The sequence below is a fragment of the Hypanus sabinus genome, chromosome 3, assembly GCF_030144855.1.
Source record: "Hypanus sabinus isolate sHypSab1 chromosome 3, sHypSab1.hap1, whole genome shotgun sequence".
In the NCBI taxonomy this organism is placed as follows: Eukaryota; Metazoa; Chordata; class Chondrichthyes; order Myliobatiformes; family Dasyatidae; genus Hypanus; species Hypanus sabinus.
This window is the reverse complement of record NC_082708.1, coordinates 163,576,499-163,590,088: the sequence shown is the minus strand read 5'-3', so window position 1 is coordinate 163,590,088 and position 13,590 is coordinate 163,576,499. Positions and strand designations below refer to the sequence as shown.

Below are 13,590 nucleotides of genomic sequence, written 5' to 3'. Positions count from 1 at the left end.
GGGGGTGGGCACTGCCTCTGGGTGAGTACTGATTGGATTAAAAGGCGCAGGGCAGCACCAATTTTTTCCGTTACGAAATCCCGTAACTGGATCACTTACCAGCAAAGATAGAGAGGTCCGTTGATGGTACTATTTTTAAAAGTCTTTATTTATGAAGAGGCACAAAAATATGATTAATACAAACATTCAGATAATATACATCGTCACTACTCAATCTAAAAGTGCGGGTCTAATAATAACCATCAATAAGAAACAGCTCGATCGTTTGTCTAGGAGATAATATATTGTCCGATGGAAATATAAAAGTCACTCAGTTCCGGCAGGCCTCAGCCTTTTGGGGGGGGACTGCTGGGTTTTTACATGTTGGGGAGAGAGATTGGGAGAAAAGAGACTTGCCCGGGTCTTTATGAAGCAAATCTGTTGAATCAGGGGAGCGGGCTTCCCCGTTGTTAGCTAAAAGTGGTTTTCCGTGATTCCAGGCACGGAATCCAACGCACGTGACTTCCTTCAAATGGCTTCCCGCTACTACGGGATCGTTAGCGTTTCTCCTGGTGCGTCTAAAGGGATTGTTCCCCAGACCCTCTTTTATACTTCCTCACGGGGTCTCAGATGTCAATCAGGTTGGGATGATGCAACCTCTCTCTCTACCAGCCCACTTTGCCCGAAGGCTTGCACGTGGTCTCCATGAGACAATGGTCAATGTCGCATTATTTTGCATCGCAATGGAACGAGGTATTCGGCACGTCTCTCCCTCTCCCATTTCCTGGGTCTACTGACCCCCCCCCCCCCCTCAACTAGTGCTCTTGCGATTCTCACAAAGGAGGGGGCTGCGGACATAACACCTCCCCTCTTAAAGGCGTTTTTGACCAGCGGTTAAAAACGGATTCGTACAGAGTCTTACAGGATCTTTGAATCTAACACAATACACAAGCTTCTCTTTTCACTACAGAGCAATACAGGTATACATTTAATTCAACATTCAAACGGTTAACGATTACAGTGGCATTTCCTTTAATATTGTAACATCTTGTACCTTACTAAAGTCTCGTAGCATCAGGCTTCAATTTAATAACCACCTATTTTTATTCCTTTCCTTCAGCAACAAAACTAAGGAGGAGTGATCTCAGCTTATGTGCATCTACAAAAGTTTATGCGAATACTAATCGTTTGGGGCGTTTTACTTGACCGGCAGGTCTCCAAGGGCTATCTTTATTATTCACAGGCTTTGGCACAATCCCGTACAACCTGCTTTGCTGTTTAAAATGGCATCTCCATTAACCGTCGCCTCTTTTCCAGTGAGCCCCCCCCCCGTGGGGAACTTGAGTAATTTGGCGTGGTAAACTCCCGCCCGCCTCGTTCATAGGGGTTATTTTATTAACACCGTGTCCCAAACTTAGACCATTTCCACCCAATTCTTTAATTTTACCCAGGTGGCTAGCCCTTTTGTCAGGACCCTTCAGGCTATTGGTTTTTAATTCGAACTCTTTGTTCAAGTAGCATTTCGAAGTCGGCCTCTTCACACCCCACCCTGGCATAACAATAGAGTGGCCCCCCCCCCCCCCCCCCCCGCTATCTCCTGGCTCACTCTGTAAATGATCTGCCAGGTTTAAAATTTCTTCATTCGACTTGGGAACTACAGACTTTCCATTTCCTTCAATAATAATCCTCATCTTCCCATTCTTAAATTCTACATTAACTTTGAACCCACCTTCGAGTACAAACACCTGGAACTCACACTTCCCACAGTTACCAAGGTTAACCCTTTTTCCACTGAACCAAGTCTATCTGACCCAAAAGGACGGCCGCCCCGTTCCACTGAATCAAATACCTCAGACTTCTTCTGAGCTCCGTTACTAGGTTCAGTACCATGTGCATCCCCATCTTGGACGCACTCAAGCGGGACATTGGCCTCTTCCAGGCTTTCAATACCCGTACCCTTTTTAAATTCTAGATAGATAGATACTTTATTCATCCCCAAGGGGAAATTCAACATTTTTCCAGTGTCCCATACACTTATTGTAGCAAAACTAATTACATACAGTATTTAACTCAGTATAAATATGATATGCATCTAAAATCACCCTCCCAAAAAGCATTAATAAATAGCTTTTAAAAAGTTCTTAAATAGTTTACTAAAGTGCTTTGAGTGGTAACTTAAGCTCAGTCCTAACCCCGGCACTTTAACATGTCTTGCCCCTGGTGGTTGAATTGTAGAGCCGAATGGCATTGGGGAGTAATGATCTCTTCATCCTGTCTGAGGAGCATTGCATTGACAGCAACCTGCCGCTGAAGCTGCTTCTCTGTCTCTGGATGGTGCTGTGCAGAGGATGTTCAGGGTTTTCCATGATTGACCGTAGCCTACTCAGCGCCCTCTGCTCTGCCACCGATGTCATACTCTCCAGTTCTGTGCCCACGACAGAGCCCGCCTTCCCTACCAGCTTATCAAGACGTGAGGCGTCCCTCTTCTTAATGCTACCTCCCCAGCACGCCACCACAAAGAAGAGGGCGCTCTCCACAACTGACCGATAGAACATCTTCAGCATCTCACTACAAACATTGAATGACGCCAGCCTTCTGAGAAAGTTCCCCCGTTTCTCCCAGGTACTCTCTGGGCAACTCCCTTCTGGAGTAAACTCAACCCCGCGGGCTGAAACAACCTCATCTGCCAACCCAGCAGACTTCTTCAAGGTAAGGGCACCCTTTTCATCTAGGGCTGCCCTCATTTCATTATCGGGAACACCTTTAGAAGTTTCAACTTCCTTAAACAGTTCTGCCAAACCGGACAGATCATCCGTGTCCAACTCTGGACCTCTTAACTGCTCTATCGGTTCCTCATCTTTATTTCCGGCCTCTAAAACCTTTCTCCTTGCTAAATGCAGATCTACCTCTGCTTCCTTCCCCTCTTTCACTTTACTACTCTTCGTTTTACCACCCTCTAAACCCTCGTGGTACAGGGTCGGTAGAAACGTCTCGGCCAAATCAAACCTGGTCCGATTTAAACTGCTCTCGTTCTCAGCTGCCTTTCTTGGCAGGCTGCGAGTGACCGCGCATGCGGGATAGATTTGGGACTCTAGGGGCGGGGCCACCGCACTCGCCGGTCGGCGGGTCGGCATCATGGCTGCCCAAACCTTACCTCCTGCTAAATCGTTACCGAGAAGGACGTCCACGTCAGTTCTCGGGAACTCGGATGGCACCCCTATTTCAACGGGTCCAGACACCAGCTCACAATCCATAATGACCTCATGTAAGGCACCATTTCTATTCTTTTGCTGATCCCCTCTACCTTTACCATGCCCATTTTTCGACCAAATTCTAGTACCTTAATGCTGATCAACGACAGCTCAGCCCCCCGTGTCTCTCCAGATTCGTACGGGAACTGGTGTGTCTCCCTCCCTCACAGCCACGGTTCCGTGTGACAGACAAGTCTCAGACCCTTCTCATACTCTGTCTACCCGGGGCTCTCTGGTCAATTTACTGATTACCACGGCACACCCGATAGGGACTGCGGCTTTCCCTCTTCCTATCTCTTTCCTCGGAGCAAAGCATCGAGATGCAATATGCCCTCCCTTTCCACGATTAAAACAGGTCAAGCCCGGAAACCTCTGGCAGTTTTGCCTTTCCCCCTCAACCTTACCACTAGCTCCCAGTGGGACCTCTGCCTCCCTCGTCGGACTTTCTTGATCGTTCCCACGGTCTCTCTGGGAACTTTTATTCGAGGAAAAATTTGTCTTGTGAGTTAGGGCATATTCATCCGCAAACCTAGCAAATTCTGAAATGGACTTATTCAGCTTCTCATTCAAATACATCCAGATGTCCTCTGAAACACAACCTTTAAATTCCTCAATCAAAAGTAACTCCCTGAGACGCCCATAATCCTCGTCCACTTTTTCCGCGGTGCACCAACGGTCCAAGAGCACACCCTTCTCATAGGCAAACTCTGTATACGTCTGATTCCACCCTTTTCGTAAATTTTTGAACTTTTGTCTATATGCTTCAGGTACTAGCTCGTAACCCCGGAGAATGGCCGCCTTTACTTGGTCATATTTCTCTTCCCCTCCCCCTCCATGGACAACGCTGCATATGCCCGCTGGGCCTTCCCTCTTAACACACTTTGTAACAACATCACCCACTGCTCTCTGGGCACTTCTGATTCACTGCCACCTTTTCAAAAAGCAAGAAATAACTATCAACATCCGTCTCCTCGAACGGGGGTACTAACCTCAACGTCCGACTGACATCAAACCGCTCCTCTCGGTCCGACCCCTGACTTTGTTGCTCTAGCCTTAACTTCTCATCTCCAAGTCATGCTTCCTCTCCTCCTCCTTCTCAGCTGCTTCCAGCTCTTTTAACTTAATTTCATGTTCCCACCTAAATTTTTCCAACTCTAACTGAGCCGCCCCACTAGCTGGTACCTTTCCAGGGATATTTTCCAATACCTCAGCTGGAAACACATTCTTCCCAATATAATACTGAGTTATTGCCCTTCGCACCTCCCGCTTTTTCATTGACAACCTCACCTCTGCGAGGTTTAACTCCTTCGCCAATTTTATCAAGTCCGATGTGGAGGCCACCTCCAGAGTCGGGTTTTCTATAAATTCACCCACGTCCATCTTTGCTGGTTTCCCGTCTGGCTACCCGTGTAACCAGATCCAAGTTTTGGACCTACAAGCCCGATTCACTGGCTTCCCAATTTGGTGACAAATCCTGAGACGAGAACCCCAACTGTTACGAAATCCCATAACTGGATCACTTACCAGCAAAGATAGAGAGGTCCGTTAAAGTCTGATGGTACTATTTTTAAAAGTCTTTATTTATGAAGGGGCACAAAAATACGATTAATACAAACATTTAGATAATATACGTTGTCATTACTCAATCTAAAAGCGCGGGTCTAATAATAACCATCAATGAGAAACAGCTCGATCGTTTGTCTAGGGGATAATATATTGTCCGATGGAAATATAAAAGTCACTCAGTTCCAGCAGGCCTCAGCCTTTTGGGGGGGGACCGCTGGGTTTTTACATGTTGGGGAGAGAGAGAGAGATTGGTGAGAAAAAAGACTTGTCCAGGTCTTTATGAAGCAAATCTGTTGAATCAGGGTAGTGGGCTTCCCCGTTGTTAGCTAAAAGCGGTTTTCCATGATTCCAGGCACGGAATCCAACGCACGTAATCTAACGCACGTGGCTTCCTTCAAATGGCTTCCCGCTACTACGGGATCGTTAGCGTTTCTTCTGGTGCATCTGAAGGGGGTGTTCCCCAGACCCTCTTTTATACTTCCTCACGGGATCTCAGATGTCAATCAGGTTGGGATGATGCAATCTCTCTCTCAACCAGCCCACTTTGCCCGAGGGCTTGCACGTGGTCTCCATGAGACAATGGTCAATGTCGCATTATTTTGCATCGCGGTGGAACGAGGTATACGGCACGTTTCTCTCTCCCATTTCCTGGGTCTACTGACCCCCCCTCAACTAGTGCTCTTGCGATTCTCACAAAGGAGGGGGCTGTGGACATAACATCCCCATTTCCTTTTTTTGAGATCTGGACATGGCTGATGGTGGAATTGCTTTGGGAAGTGTGTGTTCGATGGTGGAATTGCTTTGGGAAGTGTGTGTTCGATGGAATTGCTTTGGGAAGTGTGTGTTGGATGGTGGAATTGCTTTGGGAAGTGTGTGTTCGATGGTGGAATTGCTTTGGGAAGTGTGTGTTCGATGGTGGAATTGCTTTGGGAAGTGTGTGTTCGATGGAATTGCTTTGGGAAGTGTGTGTTCGATGGTGGAATTGCTTTGGGAAGTGTGTGTTCGATGGAATTGCTTTGGGAAGTGTGTGTTCGATGGTGGAATTGCTTTGGGAAGTGTGTGTTCGATGGTGGAATTGCTTTGGGAAGTGTGTGTTGGATGGTGGAATTGCTTTGGGAAGTGTGTGTTCGATGGAATTGCTTTGGGAAGTGTGTGTTGGATGGTGGAATTGCTTTGGGAAGTGTGTGTTCGATGGAATTGCTTTGGGAAGTGTGTGTTGGATGGTGGAATTGCTTTGGGAAGTGTGTGTTCGATGGTGGAATTGCTTTGGGAAGTGTGTGTTGGATGGTGGAATTGCTTTGGGAAGTGTGTGTTCGATGGAATTGCTTTGGGAAGTGTGTGTTGGATGGTGGAATTGCTTTGGGAAGTGTGTGTTCGATGGTGGAATTGCTTTGGGAAGTGTGTGTTGGATGGTGGAATTGCTTTGGGAAGTGTGTGTTCGATGGTGGAATTGCTTTGGGAAGTGTGTGTTCGATGGAATTGCTTTGGGAAGTGTGTGTTCGATGGTGGAATTGCTTTGGGAAGTGTGTGTTCGATGGTGGAATTGCTTTGGGAAGTGTGTGTTCGATGGTGGAATTGCTTTGGGAAGTATGTGTTCGATGGAATTGCTTTGGGAAGTGTGTGTTGGATGGTGGAATTGCTTTGGGAAGTGTGTGTTGGATGGTGGAATTGCTTTGGGAAGTGTGTGTTGGATGGTGGAACTGCTTTGGGAAGTGTGTTAGTTGGTGGAACTGCTTTGGGAAGTGTGTGTTCGATGGTGGAATTGCTTTGGGAAGTGTGTGTTCGATGGTGGAATTGCTTTGGGAAGTGTGTGTTCGATGGAATTGCTTTGGGAAGTGTGTGTTCGGTGGTGGAATTGCTTTGGGAAGTGTGTGTTTGATGGTGGAATTGCTTTGGGAAGTGTGTGTTCGATGGTGGAATTGCTTTGGGAAGTGTGTGTTCGATGGAATTGCTTTGGGAAGTGTGTGTTGGATGGTGGAATTGCTTTGGGAAGTGTGTGTTCGATGGTGGAATTGCTTTGGGAAGTGTGTGTTCGATGGTGGAATTGCTTTGGGAAGTGTGTGTTCGATGGAATTGCTTTGGGAAGTGTGTGTTTGATGGTGGAATTGCTTTGGGAAGTGTGTGTTCGATGGTGGAATTGCTTTGGGAAGTGTGTGTTCGATGGAATTGCTTTGGGAAGTGTGTGTTGGATAGTGGAATTGTTTTGGGAAGTGTGTGTTCGATGGTGGAATTGCTTTGGGAAGTGTGTTAGTTGGTGGAACTGCTTTGGGAAGTGTGTGTTGGATAGTGGAATTGCTTTGGGAAGTGTGTGTTCGATGATGGAATTGCTTTGGGAAGTGTGTGTTCGATGGTGGAATTGCTTTGGGAAGTGTGTGTTCGATGGAACTGCTTTGGGAAGTGTGTGTTGGATGGTGGAATTGCTTTGGGAAGTGTGTGTTCGATGGTGGAATTGCTTTGGGAAGTGTGTGTTCGATGGAATTGCTTTGGGAAGTGTGTGTTCGATGGTGGAACTGCTTTGGGAAGTGTGTGTTCGTTGGTGGAATTGCTTTGGGAAGTGTGTGTTCGATGGTGGAATTGCTTTGGGAAGTGTGTGTTGGATGGTGGAATTGCTTTGGGAAGTGTGTGTTCGATGGAATTGCTTTGGGAAGTGTGTTGGATGGTGGAATTGCTTTGGGAAGTGTGTGTTGGATGGTGGAATTGCTTTGGGAAGTGTGTGTTCGATGGAATTGCTTTGGGAAGTGTGTTGGATGGTGGAATTGCTTTGGGAAGTGTGTGTTCGATGGAATTGCTTTGGGAAGTGTGTGTTGAATGGTGGAACTGCTTTGGGAAGTGTGTGTTCGATGGAATTGCTTTGGGAAGTGTGTGTTCGATGGTGGAATTGCTTTGGGAAGTGTGTGTCCGATGGAACTGCTTTGGGAAGTGTGTGTTCGATGGAATTGCTTTGGGAAGTGTGTGTTCGATGGTGGAATTGCTTTGGGAAGTGTGTGTCCGATGGAATTGCTTTGGGAAGTGTGTGTCCGATGGAATTGCTTTGGGAAGTGTGTGTCCGATGGAATTGCTTTGGGAAGTGTGTGTTCGATGGAATTGCTTTGAGAAGTGACTGCAGGACTCTCAGTCTTGACTTGCTTTTGAACTCACTGGATTCCAGAGGAGGAGTCAAAATAGTGATCTGTCATCTCTCTTTGGGGTGGTGTTAACACTATTACATCGCCGGTGACTTGGGGTCAGTTCCTGCTGCTGACTGTAAGGAGTTTGCACTTTCTCCCTCTGACTGCTTGGATTTCCTCTGGGTGTTCCGGTTTCTTCCCACGTTCCAAAGACGTATGGGTTAGTAGATTAATTGGTCATTGGGGATGAATAAAGTATGTATCTATCTATCTATCTATCTATCTATCATCATCTATCTATTGGGTGAAATTGTTCAGTGTGTGCTTGTTGGTCCTGTTACCGTGCAGTCAATTACAGGTCAAGCCCGCCCCACCGTTGGGCATATTTACATGGAGCACTGTCACTGGAAAGCAGCATCCATCATGAGGGACCTCCACCACACAGGCCATGCTCTCTTCTTCAGGAAGAAGGACAGGAGCCTCAACACTCACACCATCAAATTCAGGAACAGTTATTACCCCTCAACCACCAGGCTCTCGAAGCATTGGGGATTACATCATTCAACTTCACTTGCCCCATCATTGAACTGTTCCCAAAACCTGTGGACTCAGTTTCAATGACTCGTTATCTCATGTTCTCAATACACTGCTTTTTTATTTGTTATTATTTCTTTTCTCTTTTGTATTTGCATCGTTTGTTGTCTTTTACATATTGGTTGCTAGTATGCCCGCAAGAAAACAAATCTCAGGGTAGTATATGGTGACACATACAGTACATGCTTTGATTGTAAATTCAGAGCCACCCTTGGGCCTGGCTGCACAGATCTCCTTTTGCACTTACACTTGTAGCTGTTTGAAATCTGTGCGCAGTTTTTCGCTTGGATACACTATGCGCATTGTTTAATCTTACTTTTAAAAAAATATTTCAAACACACACACAGAGGGGCATTCAACAGGCCCAACTGATTTAGTGTGCTGCTCAAGTACTTGACAGATAATTATTGAAAATGATCGACAGTACCAAATCTCCAGCTAGTGATCATAAAACATTATCGCCAGGATTTATGCAGTGTCCTTCCTGCCCAATAACCTGCCCTTACTGGGTAGTTAACCCGTGACCTCAGAAACTGAGATAGAATGTTGCCGAGTCAGAGCTTAAAGACGGTCAGATTTTTGCTCTGATCTTATGGCCTGAGAAGAAAAAAAGTAGTGATCTCTTGGTTTGTGAGCAGCACTGACGTCTTTTTATGGTGTCCTTGCTCGACTGGCCCCCTATCATGTGACATGGGGGGAGGGCTGGGGAGGCGATTGTACACTCAACAATAAAATGTGAGAACTGTAGTCAGCACACTTAACTCTTTAACATTATGGTTCTCATAAGGAATCCATTAATTGCTATAATTTGGAAAGTAAGTGGTTACCTTGGGGGATTTGCTTCAGGTTTATGTAAAAAAAAAGCAATTTCCTGATTTTATACAATGCAAATCATTGTCAGTGTTCAGGCTGCAGTATGTGGAAAATCTTTCACTGATTCCACTGAATAGGCAGTGTGGGGTATTGTCACAAGGTACACTTGCTATATGTGGTGGAGAAAGGCTCTTATAATTGCTATCATTAATCAAACACAGGTAAGAATTCTATCAGTGTTCCTAAATTAAAAAGAGAAAATGCAGGACTGTCATTCCTTGAGATGTTAAATGATAGGGGGCTTGTAATTTGACTGCATAGTGCCTATATTTTAGTGATTTGAGCCCCCAACATAGTAGATAGGAATAGCAGTCTCATTACAAGCCTATCAGAGAATATAAAACAGTACAAGTCCTTTCGCCCATGATGTTGTGATGCCCTTTTAACCTACTCAAGAACAATCTAACCTAACACATAGTCGTCCATTTTTCTTTCATCCATCGGCCTATCTAAAAGTCATAAATGTTCCTGATGTATCTGCCTTTACCTCCACCCTGGCAGTGTGTTTCTCTGTATAAAAACTTGCCCCTGACATCCCCTCTATACTCGCCTTCAGTCCCCTTAAAAGTATATCCATCATGTTAGCCATCGATACCCTGAGGGAAAAGGTGCTGACCATTCACTCTATTTTATCATCTTGTACACCTCTATCGAATCGCCTCTCGTCCTCCTTCGGTTGCTCAATCTTTCCTGATCAGACATGCCCTCTAGTCCGGGCAGCATCCTGGTAAATCTCCTCTGCACCCTCCCTGTTGGATGAGGGCCAAGGGAAACTGAAGAGGGGCTGCAAGGGAGAAGGCGGGCATTTTAAAGCGAAAATGCAGATGCTGGAATCTGGAGCAACAAACGATCTGCCGGAGGAACTCGGGGTGTCGGGCAGCACCTGTGAAGGGAGCTGTCACAGACACCTTGAGTCAGGTTGACGCCTCCTTTCTTCTCACCACTGAGGTCCACCAGCAGGCTCTTTATTTCCTGCCTCAGTAACGTGCTGCTTCATCCACCCCAGGCCTCAGAGCAGCAGAACTTGAATTGTCAAGTCTCCCAACTCAAATCCACATAGATGCGACATGCTTATCGCAGATGTGACCGCGGTCCACTGTGCAGGGAGTTCGTAACCGTTTTCTTCTGCTTTGTATTTCAGGAGTACCTTGACCTGTCAGCACCTTTCGAGCAGTACTCCCCGGCCTGCCAGGACACACACAGCACTTGCTCTTCCGGAGACGACTCTGTCTTTGCCCATGATGCCCTGCCTGACGAGCCTTGCCTTCCAAAGCACCAGCAGTGTAATGGTGTCATCAGGACATGAGATGAGAACAAGCGGGACTCCAGGGTGCTGAACGATGGAGAACTCACACTGAAGGAAATACACTGAACCAACTGCGAGGATCTTGTTCCCCACTTAACTTCCCACCATTATTGAGCCTTATATCTTCAAGTGCTGTGCCCACCTAAAACAAATCTGCTTGGCATGAAGAAACTTTGTAATGTAGAAACCGAAATAGAAAGTTCTGCAAAAAAAAATCCAGAGGTGATAACCTTTGACCTCCGGCATTGTGACTGCTAAAGGAACCATTCTGTGCCTATGTTGTGCTAGGAAAGGAAAGTGACACAAAAGACAATTATTTTTCTTTACAAAAGAGCATTTAAATACTTTTTATTTGTGTGAAGCTGCAGATTTTTCAGAAGAGTTGTAAATATATAAATATGAATATTGTATGATAATGTTTAAAAAACAGTTGTATACTTATGATTTGCTTGTTTAGGAAAAAAAGTGAAAAAAAACAAAATTACCAATGCAAGGAGGCAAAATCCTAAAATTATCGCAGTTTAGGATATTCAGTATTAAGCTGGAAGTTATTAAAGAAACTCATTGTGTAGTGAACAAGGGGTAAAAATAGTTCAAACACCAATAATTATTTGCAATCAGATTAGCATATTGTATATTTGTAAAGTTGTTCATAGACTTTAACATATCATTTTGGTTAAAAGATTTATAAGTATATAGCTTATTTACTAATTACTGTACACAGCTTTAGTTAAACTAGGTTCTTAATTTTTGTTTTACATGTTTATAATTTTTAATTTATTACCCGTTGATTAGGCGCAAAGGTTAATGAGGAGAAGTAATTAGAATCAAGTTTTCAAACATTGTGTAAAGTGAACGTTATCTGTTCTTAGATTGCAATGATTTTGTTTTCCTGTTTAGTAATCAGATTCTAGAATTATCTTTTCTTAACTAAATGAAGGTTTGTGCTTTACCTTTGATGAAGGCACGAGAGAGCAAGGGTGCAGACTGTGATTGATAACAGTGGGCCCGCTGTACGGAAACGGTGCCTTGCCTGGAGCTGCCCCAACAGTATGAAAGTGGCTAGGGCTCTGGGTGCCAATCGGAACAGGGCACAGTGATCAATTTCGGCCACCTAAAGCTGAGATACATGGGAGACAACATCTTAAGCAGGGTCATCTTCAGGTGCTGGTCACACCTGGGGCAATTTGAGATCACGAATCAAGTGCATCACACTGAAGTAGCACATCGCACAAAAAGATTATAAAGCACATTGGCTTAGTGTTTTTTTTTAATTTCTTACCCCTTCCCCTGGTATATTGGCACCCAGGTGCCAAGTAGTGCTGGTGACAATACCAGATGTGCAGGTGAGGAGCAGTGTTGTGCTGGCACTCTTGCTGTGCTGTGATGAGAGGGTGCAATGATTGTGAGTGTTTGCTGAGAACAACTTGTACAAGACAGGATTGCCAGTCAGCCACCAACACCGGTCACATATCAGTGACCTGCGCATCACTCCCTTCTCTTTATGCAGGTTAGTGCCACAAGCACAACTTAACGTGGTGCAATGGAAATGTTAACGTGCAATTTCGCAGAGGACTAATTCGAGGTAACCCACTTTTGTTAAAGACAAACAAAAAGCTAAAACAGATGGCCAACTGGGTACCAGGCAGTTGCCTGTGAAGCAGAATAAAGCCCAGTATCCAGAATCTAAGATAAATTCCGGTTGGATTTGAAGTAGGATTCCACGGGTAAATTGCAATTAAGAATTGAGGCAGGAATCCTATTAAAATCAATTAAAAATTCTGTCTGTCTCCTGTAATCTTTCTTAGGACCACCAAGCTCTTATTCAGTAGAGAAGTTAATTTAATAGATTGAAGTTATCTGTTAACTCTTTAATACAGACGTAGGAGATTTATAGTGGTGTAATTTTTGTACAATGAGAAGACACTTCATTATTTTCTTACCGATCGCTGTGGACATTCCAGGTACCTAATGCATAAAAAAAAACTTTTCCAATATTTGAAATCTCTGCATGATTTACAAAAAAAAGAACTTAGATATATATCTAATTTATTGAGGTTTTTTTTTACAGAATATACGTATAGTAGCTTCGACTGAACTTAACATTTAACAGTTCCCTCTCTGTAGATCTAATCATGTCAAGCAATACTGGCAATAGTTGAGGTTGTCAGCTGGTGTTTGAAGGTTAGATTGGATCATTGCCTGTCTCATTCCACTCTATGGTGGCCAGAGGTGAGTTCCAAACAAAAGCAACAACCCCTTTAAACCAACTTGCCTGCCTGAAGCCTGTAAAAGACCACAGATGGTCTTGTTGGAGTTAAATAACTAGCACTGAACAATATCTGTCTGCCTTTACAAAGCTTTGATATTAACATGGAACTGTTCCATTCCACCTAAATAAAAAGATATTGTTTTAAAATGCAAGCATGTCTGCTCTCTGTCCTTCTATTTGCTTATTAGTGATGTGTTTAGGTTTCCTATGATGCTGCTGCTGAGTGCGACAGCAAATTTACTCCATCATCATTATATTTAACACCTTCCAAATCTATTAGAGCGAAGGTCCAATGATAAGAGTCATAGATAGACACCATCTTCCCAGGGTACTTTATCACTAATATGAGAAGGCATAATTTTAAAGGTGATTAGAATCAGATTTAATATCACCGGCATATGTCATGAAATTTATTTTTGCAACAGCAGTACAATGAATACATGATAAATATAGAAAAAATGAGCTACAGTAACTATATATTGAATAGTTAAATTAGTGCAAAAAATAGAAAATAAAAATAAGCAACACACCCAAAATGCTGGTGAAACGCAACAGGCCAGACAGCATCTATATGAAGATATACAGTTGACATTTCAGGCTGAGACCCTTCGTCAGGACTAACTAAAAGAAAAGACAGTAAGA

The 13,590-nt window shown here is 44.3% G+C and overlaps 1 protein-coding gene across 7 annotated transcripts in view; it reads left to right on the top strand.

Moving 5' to 3' along the window:
* Positions 1–13,100, top strand: part of fgfr3 (fibroblast growth factor receptor 3) — a 287,562-nt gene extending 274,462 nt beyond the window's left edge. For all 7 annotated transcript variants that reach the window (XM_059965580.1, XM_059965579.1, XM_059965576.1 and 4 more), the window contains one exon: positions 10,512–13,100. In XM_059965580.1, coding sequence (XP_059821563.1) covers positions 10,512–10,676 — 165 coding nt within the window. In that variant the 3' untranslated portion in view covers positions 10,677–13,100. The remainder of the gene's footprint in view (positions 1–10,511) is intronic.
* The last annotated feature ends 490 nt before the right edge of the window (positions 13,101–13,590 follow it).